Source organism: Lynx canadensis, chromosome B1 (assembly GCF_007474595.2).
Source record: "Lynx canadensis isolate LIC74 chromosome B1, mLynCan4.pri.v2, whole genome shotgun sequence".
Taxonomy (NCBI): Eukaryota; Metazoa; Chordata; class Mammalia; order Carnivora; family Felidae; genus Lynx; species Lynx canadensis.
The window spans coordinates 148,885,801-148,904,599 of NC_044306.2; the positions used below are offsets into that span (position 1 = coordinate 148,885,801).

Sequence of the window (18,799 nt, forward strand, 5' to 3'; positions counted from 1 at the left end):
TATTATTAGGATATTTAACAAATATCCTAAAGGAACAGCATAAACATATATGCTTTACTTGGAACCACAAGGATAAAGATTTTAAGTCCAAGACTCTGAAAACCCTAATCCTGTACAAATGAAGTACCTGTATGGAAAATGTAGCAAATATTTTTATTACTCCAATTATTGCCATGGGAAATAAAACCTAAAGCTGACAGTCTCGCTTATGGAAAACAATCAAAAGGTGGTTAGAAATTAAAAAAAATAAAATAAAAAAAGAAATAAAGAAAGAAAAGAAAGGAAAAAAAGCTGAAAGATGTTGGTGTGGCACGCACCTTCTGTATCATCGCGCATTTGCTCCACCAAATCTGTCAAATCCTCCCAAGAGTCTTTGCAAACGGCAAAAAGAAAGGAAAAGAAAGATAAAATGTCATGCAAGCCAAGAAAGAAAAGTGCTATTAAAAACAAGGTTTCAAAAGGATAACTGAAAGGGAGATTTCCTAGAATTCTTTCAGCTTAACCCAGAGATTAACAGTGAAAACGGCTGGAAATACTCCTGAGAAGGGGTAGGACTCTAAGCAGAGACATCGACTACGACTATTAAATTTGTTTCAAAGCTAAAATCATTTCAAAGTTTCTAACAAAAGGAAACAAGGATTCATATCCCATAAAAAATAACAGATTTTTTTCCACTGAAAAGCAAGATTAGGCTCTTTGTAGTTTAAGTGCACACAACATTGGCCTCATTCAACGTTTGTTTTGACCACTTCAGTGGAGCTGGAAAATATGTGGAATGCTTTTTAGAATCAGGCCAAATATGATACAAACTAGTGACTTTTCTTAAAATAACCACAGAAAAGTCCAAATACCTCTCTCAAAACCCTCCACCCATACAGTTCTTCCCCAAACCAAAAATAAAGGAAAAGATGCTGCTTTGAAGACAGACAAAATAAATCATTTATAATTCAATACAGATGTGCCTTCAGTTAAAAGTATAGCACTCTCTCCTTTTTCTATAAATTCAATATTCCTGTACACAGAATATTCCATGTGAGGGAGAAGGACAGGAAAGAATGTGAAGATTACAAATATAATAGGTACTTCTGTGTCTTAAAGCTGTAAGATGACTTTGGAAATAAGAGAACCTATAGAAATTTTTCAAAAAGTACACCAGCTTCATCGTTCAGTAATTCTGAAGCTATTATATTGTACACACCTGCAATATTCATATTCAAACTCACAAAATCAGGTGAATTTTGTGTGTGTAAATATGCAGCAAATAAAGGGACATTCTCAGAGGATGAAGCATAACAAAAATGAAAATGGGCACGATAAGCCTTCCGTCTTGAAAAATGTATCACAGAAACCAGCACAGGATCTGAAGCAACAAGTGGAAATCACCATTTAGGAAAGGAATTTATCATTTGTCCTGCTTTTTCACTAGTTTATTATATCATCACTGTAATTCTTTTTTTTTTTTTTTAATTTTTTTTTCAACGTTTATTTATTTTTGGGACAGAGAGAGACAGAGCATGAATGGGGGAGGGGCAGAGAGAGAGGGAGACACAGAATCGGAAGCAGGCTCCAGGCTCTGAGCCATCAGCCCAGAGCCCGACGCGGGGCTCGAACTCACGGACCGCGAGATCGTGACCTGGCTGAAGTCGGACGCTTAACCGACTGCGCCACCCAGGCGCCCCTGTAATTCTTCAATTCAACTGGTTAATTTCTAGCTCTGCTGTGGTATAGTGGTTATTCAAGTGGGCTGTAAGGGCACATTATAGTTAAATAAATAAATATATGATCACTTATCCTACAAAGATGTGCAAAAAACATACAAGTATGTAAAACATTTCACTTTAAATTCAGAAAACAGGGAAGCAGATGAGGATGTAATATGTGATTATGTTGGTATTGTGATGTTGTGATTATGATAATATGTTGATATGTGATTAAAGTAGCAATTTTTGAAAACTATATATAGATTGTTGGTTAGGCCAGACATGGGGACAGGCAATGCAAGAAGAATGCAAGTATCTATAACCTTTTACACTTGTACTGTCTCCCGATTAAAAAGTCTAGAAATTAATAATTAGAAAACCAAGCGCAGATGTAGGGCACAGGGAAATAGGATTAAATCCCTAACTTGCATCAACATCCCAAGGAAGTCACCTTACAAAGGGAGGCAGGAGAGCAAATTCTGAGAGCAGATTCAGGATCACTGGGGCTGGCATCCCAGCTCCACCCCTACTCGCCCTATGACCTTGTCCCTGTACTTCATGTCTCTTACCTCAGTTTCCTCATTCTGGAAAACAGGGAAAAGAACAGTACCTATCTGACAACACTGTTGTGAGGAGCAAAAGAGTAACACACGCCAAGTCCTTCATGTTAATATTTTCCAGCCAAATATATTTTGAAATTCAGATTATTTTTTTAATTTTAGAAAGGCAAAATGGTAAATACTGAGGCCCAAACCCCCCCACAAAACCATGCAGAACTAGCAGGCTCCGGGGCAGCACTTCACAATCAAGCACATTAATATTTCTGCAGGAAATAAATGAATGTTCAAATTAAATAGGATAAATAAAGACTATAAATAACCTCAAATAAATTCAGGTCATGTCTTAGCACCAAATGAATTCAGGCGAATTTATGAAAAATGCTCTTGGTTTTCAGAGCATTTTTGGATTCTGCAATTGTGTATATGTATGTGCAAAGCACTTAGTGTTTCATATAGAAAAAGCATAATATAAGTGCTAGTTACTATTATTTTATAGTAAATTAGTGCTAAAATACATTACATATAGATATATTTCCATATATCACTTTCAATATCCTGACAATATGCTACAGATTTATATTACATAGGATTATAGGTTTATAAGAATGTACTTTAAAAAAAAATTTTTTTAATGTTTATTTATTTTTGAGAGACAGAGACAGAGTGTGAGCAGGGCTGGGGCAGAGAGCGAGGGAGAGACAGAATCTGAAGCAGGCTCCAGGCTGTGAGCTGTCAGCACAGAGCCCCATGCGGGGCTTAAACTCACGAACTGCCAGATCATGACCAGAGCTGGAGTCGGACGCCTACCGACTGAGCCACCCAGGCGCCCCAATAAGAATATACTCTTAACCATCACATTAGTTTACAGACTTGCTATGCTCACCTTGTGAAAGTCAGCAAGGTAAATATTACCATTTATCCTTCATTTTCTTCACCTAGAAACTATATTTGTCACCTAATAAAATAAAAGTACCTAATTATCGAAATGAAATATAAAGATCCTCTGAGATTCATGCACAGAAGAGCTCTGGAAAGTGAATTTCTAGGTAGGAATGGTTGGTGAGTACAAGGGACCTCTCTGACTTTCCCCTTCCGTGTCCCATCTACAAGTTTCCCAGTCTACTCTGACCAGATATATTTTCTGTTTTGTTTTTAAAACAAAGAGGTTCTGAGTATCAGGGTGATGGAATCAATTTAAAAGAGCCCTCCTCCCCTGAAAGATAAGAGGCGTGTTTTCTCCTTCTAAAGTTGTTCTCCCCTTACCTCGGCACGCTCAGGATTTCATTGCAATAAAGAATGGATACTGTGCTGTTCTTTTACATTCCTCAAAGAAGGATTTACAAAATATTTTAAAAATTATGCTATCTGGAATATGTTCAAATTGTCAAAACAACAATGAAAGTGTCTAATACATGAATCAAAGAAAGTACTAGCATGGATAACTCTGGTCTTTTCGCCAGAACGTTTCATTTTTCTAGGGATTATACTTTGTTACTCTCAGCATGTTTTTGCCTGATCTAAAAATCTATGGTAACTTTAATTTGTGTCATAATAATACATATTCACAAGTTTCAGAGAGCGGTAACCTAAAGGTTTGCTAGTTGCTACAGAAGGTAGTCCTGAATTAAAATCTTGCTATAGATAATGAATAATTCAGAGTTGTACCAGTCAGAACTATGTCAAATGTACACTGTAAATGTTAAAGTAAATAGTAAAGGGAGCTTCCAAGGTTACTCTGGCTAAACAGACAGCCTCATTCCCACTCAGAACACTGATTCCTTATGAGTGCATAGCTTAGAAATGCCAAGTGGACTGTCACTGTGTGTGGTGCCCCAAGTCTGGTAATGAAACATCAGGACCACCACACCACTCTAAATGCTTGGATTACATGGTTAAAAATGGTGCACCTAACAGATTCAGGAGAAGCATGTGAACAAAGACATTTTCTAAAGTCAAGAAATAAGAGACAAGGCTGGAAGTGTACGAGGGCCCCGAATTAAGGAAGCATAGCTGATCTGAGGTTTAATGAACTATTTTCTTGGCTATTGTTCTGTTTCAAGTCTAAGAATGAGTAAGTCAGCAAACTAATATATATGGCACTATAAATAACTAATTAGCAAGTACCGTAAAATATTTGCTCTTACAGAACATGGTGACTCAATGGCAACGGCTGTGTGGCCTGGTAGGAGGGACCTTGGCTTTGGTACTGATATATACTTGGGGTAGGACCACTGCTCTCACAAAGCCTTGGGCCCTGTGTAGTTCCATCTTTTTTCTCTGATGAGGGAAGTAGCTGAAGCTCCTTCTCTCCTGAGAAATGCTTGAATGTGCTCAAAGTGCCTCACCATTGTTTATGTAACCAGGGCTGTGAGATCTCTCTTCTTGATAGATTCTTTTTCCAGGAGTCTTATAACTATGGACAACAAAGTTACAGCCAAGTTTAGAGAAATATGTAACCAAGTTACATTGTCTCCTTGATGCTAGGTGACTCTGATTTAGAGTGTTATTTTTAAAAAGCTTATTAGTTTCTTGGGGGAAAGCCTTCTTGAAGCCCCAACTACTGATCATAAAGCACTCTTCAATGGACTGTTATGAAAATGAAAGCTAACTCATTTAAAGTACTTAGCACACCTTAGATTCAATGTGAACTTTACCTTTACAAGAAACTAACAAGCTGGATTCCACTAAGTATATTTGCCACAATTAAAAAAGAAAATAGGGGGAAGTGGGGTTAAATAAAAAAAAAAAAAAAAACAACTAATATTAAACAGGGTAAAAATAAGCCAACACAAGCAGACCAAATGACAAGTTTAACAGCTGAGATACTCTTAAACTAACTAGTAACATAATTAGCTTTAGTAATATAAAAATTAGTAAAGGAACTGCCAAACTAATTTTAAAAAGTACAAACAGGTTCTGTTCTAATAAACCAGTAGTTTAGACCAAGATCTATTTCTTCCCCACAGTAGAGTTAAAAACAAAAATATCAGCAAAGAAACATGAATGGTCTTGGAAAAAAAGTAATATTAAGTGATTGTGATCTTGTGATTTATAATAAATATCTATTTGGTCTTCTTCCCCAGTCCCTGGCACAGGGCTCCTGAAACCCCTATAAATTCCTAAGTGATAAGAGCCCTACAAGCATCTTTTGTTCTAATAAGGTGATTCTAGGTGGGCTCCTGGATGGGGGCTGGTCCCCAAAAAGACCAAGCCATGTTTCTAAGTTTGGAATTTTCAGCCCCACCACTCACTTCTTTAGAGAGGGGAAAGGGGCTGGAAATGGAGTTTATTGATCATGCCAATGGAGGAAGCCTCCACAAAATCCTAGTAGTATGGGGTTTGAAAGCTTTCCAGGGGGGTGCACACCCCAAATCCACCAGGAAGAAGCTCCTGCATTTGGGACCCTCCCAGACCTCACCCTATGTATCTCCTCTTCATCTGTATCCTTTTTTCATAACCTTTAATAAACTGGCAAACTTAAGTGTTTCCCTGAGTTCCGTGAACTGTTCTAGCAAATCACTGAATCTAAGGGGAAAGCGGTCATGGGGACGTCTGATTTGTAGCCAAGTTGGACAAAAGTTGTGGGTAACCTGGGGATCTACTACTTGTGATTAGTATCTAGAGTGGGGGGCAGTTCTGTGGGGCTGAGCTCTTAACCTGTGGGATCTGACATTACCTCCAGGTAGGCAAAGTCAGAATTGAGTTAAACTGCACACCCAGCCGGTGTCACAGATTGGTGTTGGACCACCCGCCCCACACACATACATCTGGTGACCAGAAGTGTTAGAAGTGAGGCGTCCTGAGTGAAAGGAGAAAGACACAAGAGAACTATAGGTTTTCCTAATACAGTTATCAACACTTGGGCCATTTAATACTTAGGCTTTATGTTGAACAAAGGCTTTTACTAAGGCAGATAGTACAGTGAGTTTGTACAGAAGTCACAAGTATGAAATATCACAGGCACTTCCCTTCAGAACTAAGTAACTGCGACACGAGGTAAACAGAGATTGGTATTAGAGAGATAAGAGAAGATAAAATGGATTCCTAAATCAGGTGAGCAGCTACATGATACTGGAAGGCTAAGGAGGACACGGCCTGATGGAGAGTGAGAGGATGAGGGAAAGGGGGCCTCCCCAAATTAGTAGAGCCTTTGCCACCTACCTGAATGACTGCAATGGAAGAAATAATCATGAGGTGTCTGATACCTCAACTGGGAAGCTTGCTGCCCACAGGCCTAGACATTGTGGGATTCTCAGATGAAATGTAGTACACCCTGAATTTTACAGCTCTAGGAGAAAGAGAAATCTCAGCAGCCTTTTCATCCCAGAAAACAAACTCCAGCAATCATATAATTTCTCATTGTACATTTAACAGTAAAACTCATTCTCTTCTACCTAAGATATTGTCACTGGCTTAAAGAAAAAAAAAAAACAGATAAAACATAATCTTGGAGTTTACAGCTGCTGAATCAACTGTTCTAAAAACCACAACTGTTTCATTTGGAAAGTTCAGATTTTAGTACTGTGAGAAACCACAACCAACTGCAGTAGTGAAAGACAAAAAGAAAAAGCTAATACGAAAGTTCACGATACCATGCTATTAAAATTTTTTAAAATGTTTATGGCAGCTTGGAAATGTGTATAAAAAATTAAAATATATTACTATTTGACCCAGAAACTCCACTTCTAAAGATGAAAATTGGTAAACTGTTCAAATTGTAAGCATAATTTGGGTAAAAATACCCCAAATGAAAGTGGTGGCCAAATTTAGAAACAATCTAAACATCTGTAATAAGGAAGTCAAAGAAATTATGGCATATCCAAAAAACTGAAGACATTAAGTGAGGTGATGCAGATTTCTATTTACTGTGGTAGAAAGATACTGCAGAGGAAAAAAGGCAGGTCACACAACACAGGAATGGTATGATTTTGCATGTATAAAAACTGTGTGAGCTTGTAAGTGAACTGTGTGTATATATTAATAAAAAAGAGAATCTGGTTACTAAATCTTATTAGTGGTTATCAATAGGTGCTAGAACTGGGGCACCTGGGTGGCTCAGTCAGTTAAACATCTGACTTCTGCTAAGGTCATGATCTCGTGGTTTGTGGGTTCGAGCCCCGTGTTGGGCTCTTTGCAGCTCAGAGCCTGGAGTCTGCTTCAGATTCTGTGTCTCCCTCTTTCTCTGCCCCTCCCCCACTCATTCTCTCTCTCTCTCTCTCTCAAAAAATAAATAAACATTAAAAAAATTAAAAAAAATAGGTGCTAGAACTTTAGGTGAATTCTACTAGTTTGTGTTTTACACTCTTCTGTATTCTGTAACTCTTACAATATGAATATATCATTTCTGTAACTAGAAAAATAAAGTTGCTTTCATAAAATACTTATATACATAATAAATATTTTCTAAAAAAACATTATTTTCAGCAGACTGACACATATACATTTTATTTTGAGAATATTTAATTATAATGAAAAATAAATAATTCCTTAGGGGCCATTTGTCAACAAATCTATTTCCCTGTCCCTCTATACATGTGCTTCTAAGCTCATCAAATCTTTCTATCTGTTCTCTGGCAAAGTTCAACTATGAAAAATTGCAAGGAACAGTTTTTTGTGTTTACTCCCCTGGACTCAAAAGCACTTCACAGCAGTCAGAGTGAATTGGTGGGGGTTGGAGGAACCACAGTGGAAAACTGCGCCCCATTATGCTTTCTATTTCCCCACAAAAAGGAGGTACTGACAAAACTCAAAATACAGAACCACAGCTGAAAAGCGAAGAATACTGTGGGTACTCTCAGATGATAGCACTTGCCCTTTCCAGCCACGTCTTACAAGTACCCAGGTCTGGGAATCCAACGACTTGAATTCCAATCTGAGCTCTATCACTGAGTAGTTATCTAATCGGGTACAGCATTTACCTCTGGAAAATGATAAATATGTCAAAGAGAAGTTTAGGAGGAATGACCTTCTGCACTGGAAGCTGATAACCCAAGGAAGAGTCACTATAAACTCCATTAAGAAAGGCACAAATTAAAGATTAAAGAAAAAGCTCTGTTCTCAGAAAGGTCCAGAAAGGCTCACCAATAGAGCAAAGACAGTAAGGCACTGTGATTACGACAGTGCACTAACGTGGACACCAGTGCAGGCATTTGAAGGAGTTGGGAAGGAACTGGAATGGGAAGGAGAGTGCTGACTTCAGGGAGAGCACATTACAGTCAGCTCAGAGGCAGCACAAAGCTCTGCTGATATTTCTCTCCCAGGAAGGATTTTACAAAACTTGGGTAAAACTTACCTTGAAAGGGTGACTAGCCAAGCTCTTCCACAGCAGAGCAACAAGAAAGGGATGAACTTTGTCCAAAGAACTTTGCCCAATAGGCTTCCAAGATGGTATTACAAGCTACCACGTCCACACTTCGAAAAGTTCACAAAGACTGCCTTCTGCACACGTGATGACAACTTGGAGAACCTGACAATATAAATCTGAGGCTATCAGGGCTGGTGGCAACAAATGTTCCCATAATCTCACCGAGGGCAGATTATAAAGGGAAGTGTGCCATATTGAAAGCCAAGAACAGTAACAGGATTCCGTTTAAATCCTAACAATTCAGGCTTTATTTTCTGAACACTTCTGAAAGGAATAAATCAAATGCTGTACTGAATGCATCTAAGTCTAGACCTTGTGGGTCACCTGGTGTACTGCAGGCAGCCTTTAGACAGCTCTGAAAACAAAGCATGCCAGTACACAAATACAGGCCTAGGACTCAGAAAAACTCAAAATATCTACTAGAAATATAAAAAAAAATTATTCTGACAATGGATGTGAAACTGTTAAGGAAAGTACTTATTAAATACAAGTCAGGCGGATGATTGCACACCTATACTGATATAGCCTTTTGCTTTAAAAAAGAGCATTTTTTTTCCTGATTATACTAATATACACTCTTGTAGAGTATTTGGAAGACATGAAGTTTAAATAATGTTACAAAAGTCACCTGTCGTTCCACTGTCCAGAGGTAATTACTTTTTACATATTTGGTACATTTTGTTTTACTTGTGGTGGATATGTACCCCTGCATTTAACACAAATTGTGACCATAGTGTATGTAGTTTGGGAAACAGCTTTTAAAAATTATATTCTAGGGGCGCCTGGGTGGCTCAGTTGGTTAAGTGTCCAACTCTTGATTTCGGCTCAGGCTTTGGTCTCCCAGTGTGAGTTCGATCTCCACATTGGGCTCTGTGCTGACAGCGTGGAGCCTGCTTGGGATTCTCTCCCTCTCTCTGCTCCTCTCCCGCTCTCTCATTCTCTCTCAAAATAAATAAGTAAAATAAACTTTAAAAATTATATTCTAAACAATTCCCTATGCCATTAAATATTCCTCCACAATCATCTTTTAGGGCTTGTTGTATAGATGTTCTGCAATTTACTGAACCACTTTCCTATTGGGCGACTCGGGTTGCTTTTAAAGGTCCTGCTACTATAAATCATTAAAACGGGACTTGCCTGTTATTTCTGATTATTTCTTTAAGACAGATGTTTGGTATAATCACTGGGATTTAACTTGTCGAGGCTCTTGATTCACAGGGTTAAGTGAACCCCAACAAAGCTGCACCCATGTGCACGCCTACCAGCAGAGCCTGTGCCCAACGCTTCCCCTGCTTTCATCAGCACTGAATAGTATGCTTGGATTTAGTAGAAAACAACAATAAGAAACTATTACATTGTACAAAACTTCAACTTTCTAAGTAAGATACAGTCAATCTGGAATAGGAGATAAATGACTAAAAGAATTAAATTAAAAAAACTCAAGGGGCACCCGGGTGGCTCAGTTGGTTGAGTGTCTGACTTGGTTTCAGGTCATGATCTCACAGCTCGTGAGTTCAAAGCCCCACGTCAGGCTCTGTGCTGGCAGCTCAGAGCCTGGAGCCTACTTCCTAGTCTGTTTCCCTCTCTTTTTCTGCCCTCCTCCCGCTCATGCTCAGTCTCAAATAAACTTAAAAAAATAATTAAAAAACCTAAAAAAGCACAAATTGTGTGTGATGGAGGGAAGGTATTCCAATAATCTTTTCTTTCACCACGGATTATTTTCTGGAGTTATGGGGCATTACTGCATTCACCCAAAGTGTGTTGGATAGCTACCGTAAGCAGTACCTGGTACTACGAGGCCTTCTGAAGGATGCAAAACAAAGTTTTGCCCAAAGAACTTTCTATATAATTTCATAAATGAGGGATCACATAGATTAAAATGAATCACTGGAGAATGATTCCAAGTGCATTCAATCAAGTGGCACAGACACTACCCAATGATTCAAGGCATATGATTCAGGAGATGAAGAGTAACGGACATGCTAGAGAAGGCCTTCTGGATGAAGGGAGTCAAGGGGCCTTTCCATTTCTTGATATGATGTCAGCATGGAGAATCTCAAGAGGGGATAGTGTAACAGCAAGAATAATCAGGGTCCTGGCGAAGTGAGAATCTACAACCTGGCTGAAATAGGTTAAGTATGGAACAGGAGTATGAAAAAACATTAGATAAGTAAAATTACCCAAAGAAGGGCATGGAAATACTTGGCTAAAGACTAAGGATTCAATGTAGTTACTATTTCAATCCATAATCATGAACATTTCTCTTACCACAAATAGCTTTTCACATCATTTTGTACATCTACCTGAGAAACATTTTAAATTTAGCACATAAAGGTGCTGACCTGCCAGCCAGGTCAGTTTTAGCAGTGTGCCGCTGTTTGGGAGTATCTCTGCAACTATGTAAATATTTTCACACACTTCATAAAAACGAGTGGAAAGAAGAAAATGAAAAAAAGTGGATAAAAGCTAAGATCTCCACTTCAATTAATGGCAATCACCAAGCATGCCCCAACTGGCATGCTTTTGGCCTCATTTTGATGTTCACTGGACTTACGCTGGCCACTGCCGTGATCAACCGTGTACAAAACTGCTAGAAATAGGTCACCAGAGTAGACGCCCTTTGTTACATGCAGGTCTATTGGTAGACTTACATTTTACTGAGTTTTGCTATAGGAGAGCCCCAAGCAGACTGAACTGTGGGTGCCTGAGTTTGAATCCTGGCTCTATCACTTACTACATTCCCAAATGTCAATTAGTAAAATGGGCGTAATAATCGTACCTAGGCTCAAAGGGTTGTTGCAATGATTAAATGACATACTATATACATATTACTTGGAACAGTTCTTGGCACAAAATAAGTGTTCAATAAATGATGACGTCTCCTCCTGTTCCAACACCATTACCACTTTTTCAGGAGTACTCTACATGTAACACAGAAGGCTGCCTGAAACAGGGCTCTTGTACAAGAATGAAAAGTTTGCTTTCATGAAGACTCATTTGGCAATTTTATGAAGAATGAATCAGTATAGGAAGAGAAATGGGTTTGGAGAAAAGTTGAAAGTAGGTGTAGGAATCTAGATGTGACACAATTAGCTCCTGGTAGTTGTACAAATGAAAATAAAAGACAAAATTAAGACTTTGTTGTGGAACACAGCACATATATCCTTCTTTACGCCCTAACACATGTAGCACTATTTGCTTGTTTAATCATAGCAGAAAACTATAATAGCCAGATGCCTTGTGTGTCTACAGGTGTTGTGTTAAATTCAGAAAGATCATTTATATATAGTTTAGTAAAGTGCTACTTTTGATACAAATGACATATATTCACTTATGAAAATTGGAGCCTTGATTTTTCGTCAACTTCAGTTAAAGTCATTTCACATAAGAACCTTTGAGTATTGCATGCTTATAATTTTCTTAGTAAATACATGTTCATCATCAAAAAGATAAATGAATGTTCACATATAAATAAGTGAAAATAGGAAGTCTGATCACAAATCTGCAGGTTACTGGAATTCGACATTAAGAATAATAGTTTTGGGATGCCTGGGTGGCTCAGTCAGTGTCCGACTTTGGCTCAGGTCATGATCTCGCAGTTCGTGGGTTCGAGCCCCACATTGGGCTCTGTGCTGATAGCTCAGAGCCTGGAGCCTGCTTTGGATTCTGTGTCTCCCTCCCTCTCTGTTCCTCCCCTGCTCATGTTCTGTCTCTCTCTCTCTCTCTCTCTCAAAAATAAATAAAGCTTAACAATTTTTTTTAAGATTAATAGTTTTGTTTTTCTATTAATTGGGAGCAATGACTATTAAGTCTTATTCAGGAGAGCTATTAAAATTCACATATAATATATGCTTATTTTATTAAAGTATAGGAGTAAATGCACATACATAATGAACTTACTGTTAAAACACTTAAGATTTTAATGTTAAAAAATTAACATTATGCACAACCAGAAGGGAAAAAAAAAACCTACTACTTTCATCACTACTCCTAACATTTTGTTCCCAGTAAAGCACGTGAAAACTTACTGGAGAGGAAATTTGGAAAGGGGCTGAAAATAAATACTAACCACCTTTCAGTTCTGGCATTTGAGTCTGTGTAGTTCTTCCTCCCCATCCCCACCCCTTAAGACTCCCTTGCCTCCAGTGTATGCCCAGATAACTCCTGCACATATTTTAGGTCTTAGCTCAAACATTACTTCAATTGGAAATCTTCTCTGGAATAAGATTTTTCACTCTGTACTACTGTACTGCAATGACTGTCATTTTACTTGCTTGAAGTACCCCACCCTACACTCCCAACCTATCAAATAAGCCCAGAAAATCCAAAGGACCATACTTGTTCACTTCACTGTACTAGGACATAAATTATAAGTGTGGGGCATAAATCATAAGTAGGATACTTAAATGCATGTTGAATGAAGGGCCAAGGTCTGTATGATAAAAGCTGAGTTTTTAAAGCATTATTCGTTTTTCCTTTGAGGGTTCTAAAGGACACTAAGGATTTTTCTACAGGAAAAAAATGTACAGATATAAAATTTTTTGAATGATAATTAGGATCACAGGTCCCAGGTTTAGAAGCTCTGCATTATAGTGAATTCATGCTCTGAAGTTTCTTGGTAAATAGCCCCTTGGCTTCCCCTGCCAAAATGCCCATTGGGACAGGCACCTTTTTCATTAAAACATACACATTTCACCCCAAGCAGGATGGGGTTATACTAGGGTGCAGTGATATTGATGAGTAAAAGTACATTAGTAAATGTCAATGGAGTGATCTCAGCATGAGACACTTCCCACAGTCACTGAATAATAAACACTTTTCCATTACATCTTTAGGGGATTTTTCCTTGCTTATTATATCTTATCAGTAGAATATTCCCTATTGTATCTGATCAGTAGAGTAGTTCCTATCAAATGGAAAAACCTGATCACAAATCTGCACCCATAATCTACACCCAGACTGTCCTTCGGGAAATGTGAAGGGGTGTCTATTTATTTCTTAGTCCCTAGAACTGGACTTTGCATCAAGGAATGCCTAATAAATATTTCTGACCAACAGGCAGACCAGAACACGTCCTTGTATGTCAAGGACAGATGTTTCATATAAACTACCTCTTTATACATTACAGTAAAATGCCAGCTATTCTAATGAACACTGAAGCAAAATGACACCACCAGGGCAACTGCAGAGTTATGCAATAATAGCATGTATTAGGTCTGCCATCACATATAGTTCTCTACAATACCTGAAAACTATCGTGTCTGTCCAATATGTCACTGCCTCCATAGTCTGTCTCTTATCTGTATCTGAAAAGGAAGTTTCCTAAGTCAAAAAAGTAATTTCAAAGCTTATACCTGTCTTTGTAACCAGATGGTACATTTTACTGTATTAAATTGATCATCTGTGGACATCATCTCTCAACATCAGATTCCCATTCTTTAAAAGGTTAATAGGAAAACAAGTATTGCTTGATAACTAAGTTGTATTTTTAATCAATTACTTTGTTTTATAGAGCTCCAAGAAAGGATAATGCTAAAACATGAATTTAAGCTACTAATGGTCTACTTTAGTCTGTCTAGTAAACAACTAGTTCAGAGTGCTCCAAAAAATTAGACATAAAAACAAAAATATACATTAAAATGGGAATGTATTCAAAAACATGCTGCAGTTCAACCTAAGGCTCCATGAGTAACTATTACACACATTAGTAACATTTATAGGGTTTACATTAATTATCCCAATTTTTCTCACCTACAATCAGATAATTACCACCCATAACTACTTGCTATTCTCCAGCTCGACCAGCTCACCATGTACTGCTGGAAATGTCCCCCCGCTTCACCCTGCATCTGCCTGATGATCACCTAATTATGTACAATGTCCAGGCCAGTCTCACTCATTAAATGAAGCCTTTCCTGAACCCTCTCCTCTTCTGTGGAATCGGTCTTGGGCTCTCGTCTTAGGGGAAATCTACTCACACAGATTTATAGATATCCTCCTGGTTTTAAAAAAAGGGTACTGAGAGAGAGATCACTTCCTTGACTACCAACAAGCACTGACATGATGACATGAATGTTTCTATTCCCATGTATTTTAGGGCTAAGCCAGGCGGAAACTCTAGGTCCAGGCCTGCACTGTGGGCTGCACAGTGAGAGGCATGAGCTGTTTTCAGAAAACAAAAGTTGGAAACTACAAATCTTCTAACTGAGGCCATGCCCAATGTTTATTCTTGTCTTAAGAGGGTATATGATGCTTTTTGTCCATTTTCTCTTGTGGGAGTCAGGGTGCCTCATTGCAGGATTTGTGTGGTTGGAAGGCTTTCCCTCCAAGAATCAGCTGGGAAGTATAATGTGAATCCTCCTGTGTGTCCAGGTACCAGGTGCTCCATTTTGTCAACAAGGTGAGAGATTCACAGTATCACTGGCCTGGCGATAACTGCTTACATGCTGATAGCTAAATTATACCTAATACTTATCACTGGTATTAATATTAAAGCAGACACTTCTTGAGTCCAAATGACTGTTCAGACATCCTGAGTTAGCCAGTGGAGCAAGGAAATAAAAGCTCTGAAAAGCATCACCTTGTTTCCCAGGTCCCCAAACCCACAGATGTCTGGACTTTCTTTTATTATATCCATTTCTAATCACTTGAAATTATTGTTTCTCTTGCCCACTTTAAGGCAAAATTCCAAAATTCAAGGACAGTATTTCCGTATTTTCCTTCACATCCTCTATAGCTGATTTTAAGGTATTGGGAAGCTCCTATTTGTCTCTTTTCCTTAATCAAAGAATGTGCCACTTAGAGCTTAGGCTGCAGCCCTCATACAGATTTCCATCACAGATTTCTCCATGAAGGATTCATACAGAACCACTATAAATGCTTACATGAACCATGAGCTCATTTTTGCCCACTCATAGGAATCCTGTTCAAAAAACAAATATAAATTCAAAGTACTAAAAATGTTAAAAATTATTTATGAAACACTAATATACTGGATTTTATAATTAAAGGAATATTTCATATTATATTACTTTCAAGATGGATGAGGGTATTTTTAAAAACAAAATATGTAAATTGAGGCATTCACTAAAAGATTTCTTGGTAGCCTTCTAAAAACGTATTTTTCTTCCCTAAAGATTCCTAAACCTTTGGGGGTTGTTTTAAACAGTACTGGCATTCTATGGATTTCCCAGCTGATGTCTGCCAACCCCTGTGCACATTTCTGAGACTTAGAGCCAAGGAAGCTGTCCAACTGACAAACCAATTGTTAAAAGACGCAGCGGGTCTTAAAAACTACTTAAATATTGCCCTTAAAGACACACCCAAAATGACTGCTTTGTGTTCTGTGGTATTCATTCTCTCTAAAACTTTCTCAAGGCTAAGCCTAACGGGGGAAATAAAATCCTTTTCAGACATAAAGGGTGAGATCTGAGTCACGCTAAGATTGCAACACAAGGTCAAGGGCAAGGAATCACTTTTCCTAACCCAATCTGCTATGTGCAATTCACCTTATGCCCTCCATTCAGCAGATATGCCTAAATACCAGGCAGATGTTGATAAAGAATTTCTCATTTGTGAGCATTTCTGCATTATTTCAAAGCTGGAGAATAAACACTAGTTAAAAGGTCATTACATAAAAAACAAAATATTTGTAGCTATGACTTAAATTAACTCTCTTCCTTATGGCATTGACTTAAGAGAATTAAGGGTACAAGCTAAAAACCTGTGGTAATTTAGAAAAGGTTCTGGGAGAAAGTCACAAGTCAAGCAACCTCAAAGGTCTCAAAGGTACTGACAGTGGAAATTTCAAATGGGTCATCACAGTTACCACAAATAACTTAAAAAAAGCAATGGCCAATAGATTTTATGGGTAGAGATTACCTTATTAATCATGTTTAACCTTTTTGAGGCATTATGCTTTTTAAAGCATCCATATTCATTAAATAAGCACTGAATGGAAAACTGCTTATCTACGGTCCATATTATTAAAAAAAAGATAATGTTTGATCAACTATTTTCTAGATATCATAGCCTATTTCACAGGTTATACCCTGATATCCCTTGGCAAAACACCTCAAGTGTTTCAACTATGTCAAGTACAATCCTGAAGTCATGCTGTCTTAACTTAATCTATTAAGAATTATTGTAATTTCTATAATATTTTAGTATATAATCAATATTAATAGCTTTTTCATTATCAATTAGGGCCAAATGTGATAAGTGACCTCACATGTTCTCTTTAGGGGCTTAAAGACAAAGAGCTCTAAATAGGCACCAGCATCTTTTGAAAGGATACCTCAGGGGGCAGGGAAATAATATTTTTTTCCCAGTAAAGTAGAGAAGGTAAACTGGGTGGTAGGTAAGGAAAAAAGGTTGTCATGGTTGTTAACAGGTTAGAGTACAGAGTACGGGTTCTTCCTACCTCTCCCTGACCCTCCCAGCTTACTGTAACAATGAGGACGCTGGTGAGACACTAGTGGACGGGTTCTGACCATACCTTCATGGGTAGGCTCTGGGTCAGGTGTAAGTGAGATGTCATCCAGCTCTCGCAGGCAGAGCCATTCTCCATCCATAGACACTCGGAATTTGCAAAGGTAGATGGTCTCCATGGCAGCCTGTGTGATCTTGTCAGTGGTGGGGGTTGGCATATCAGTTGGAGGCGTCAGAGCAGACATGATGACTCAGCTGGGACCACAACACACACACACAAACACACACACACTCACCCCAACAAAAATAAATAAAACCTCCTTACCCCAAAACCCCAAATCCAAAGCTCTGAAACAAAGCTCTCAGGAAAAGGGGTGGGGGAGATTAAAACAAAACACAAGGAAAAATACCTTACGGTTTAAGAACCAACTGTTCAAGACAAGCAATCCTCTACTATCTTTTCTCATAGATAGTTCCTACCACATAGCAAAATAAAATGATGCCTGTTTTCTCTAGCTTCTGTCCTTTTATCTTCTCTTCCCTGCCCCCTCCTTTTTCAGCTGGGCTATAGGCTTTAAACGTTGCACAGCCGATGCCACCTTAGCTGGCTTTAAAAAACTGGTCTCTGAATGAATAAGTGAAAAATCCTCCTTTGTGCAGGAAAAAAAATACCCCCCAAAAATCCCCAAAAATAAACCAATATTTTCAATTTAGCTTAAAAAATATCCTGAACTGCAGAAATCACTTCCAGGATCTGCTCAGATGAGCCGGGATGCTGAGTTCTAATAGGATTGGTTGTGCGCAGTAAGCAGGGTGTTGACCAAAATGGCTGACTAATGAACTGAACTGAAAATCCAGGCTCATGTGACCAGCTGCTCTGAACGTAGGGCGAGCAATTCCCAGGATGCTTTATAGATGCTGCTGATGCAGGGAGAGCAATTAAGCTGCTGCTCTCATCCTGTACAACCCACTTCCAGACTATGCTAGTCAAACTGTGATCAGACATAACACAATGCACCTATCCTCATCAATTCCCTCACTTTGGGATAAAAGGGCTAGATAACAGGAGGACAATTAACACTGGGTAGTACTTCATTGCAAAGATGATGAAAGAGGCAGTTAGATTAATTTAGTAAGCACATAATTCACTTCCATCTTTTACCCTCATATACCTAGCTATCAAAATTCTTTACTAAAGGTGGTGTTTTAAGAAAAGCCAAAGCAGATTTTCAAGTTAAATATCATACTCTCAGGCATTTACAATCTCCTTCTCCAAGGTACAAAACCTGACTTTTTAGACTGGATAGAAGTGCAAGAAAAAAACCTTGATGCTAAAAAAGTAAAATCCCTTCCAATTAATGGCAATCCCCTGCCCCACCCCCGCTTTTGAAGTTGTTGTATTTACCAAATTTCTTTTTTAATTGTTTTTAATATTTATTTTTGATAGAGACGGAGGGTGAGTGGGGGAAGGACAGAGAGAAGGAGACACAGAATCTGAAGCAGGCTCCAGGCTCTGAGCTGTCAGCACGGAGCCTGTCATGGGGCTCATGAACCTTGAGATCATGACCTGAGCCGAAGTCAGATGCTTAACCAACTGGGCCACCCAGATGCCCCTACCAAGTTTCTGCATAAAATATGTATTATGTTTCTAAGTAAAAGATAAAACTATGTTATATTTTTAAAAAGCCTCCCATCCTGGAACATCCTAAGGGCATATTATCATATATTATCAACTCACCAACCAA

At 38.4% G+C, this 18,799-nt stretch overlaps 1 protein-coding gene across 8 annotated transcripts in view; it reads right to left on the bottom strand.

Annotated features, from left to right (window-relative positions):
• RUFY3 (RUN and FYVE domain containing 3) overlaps nt 1-18,799 on the bottom strand; it is an 81,788-nt gene that overhangs the window by 48,074 nt on the left and 14,915 nt on the right. Inside the window, exons 1-3 of one of the 8 annotated variants that reach the window (XM_030313729.1) lie at nt 17,465-18,377; nt 17,122-17,345; nt 318-371 (exon numbers count right to left, since the gene is read on the bottom strand). The exons of 4 other annotated variants lie outside the window; for them this stretch is intronic. In XM_030313729.1, the coding sequence (XP_030169589.1) occupies nt 318-371; nt 17,122-17,299 (232 nt within the window). In that variant the 5' untranslated portion in view covers nt 17,300-17,345; nt 17,465-18,377. Of the gene's footprint in view, nt 1-317; nt 372-17,121; nt 18,399-18,799 lie in introns of those variants that run through there. 3 more of the 8 variants (XM_030313733.1, XM_030313730.1, XM_030313734.1) reach the window with 3 other exon arrangements.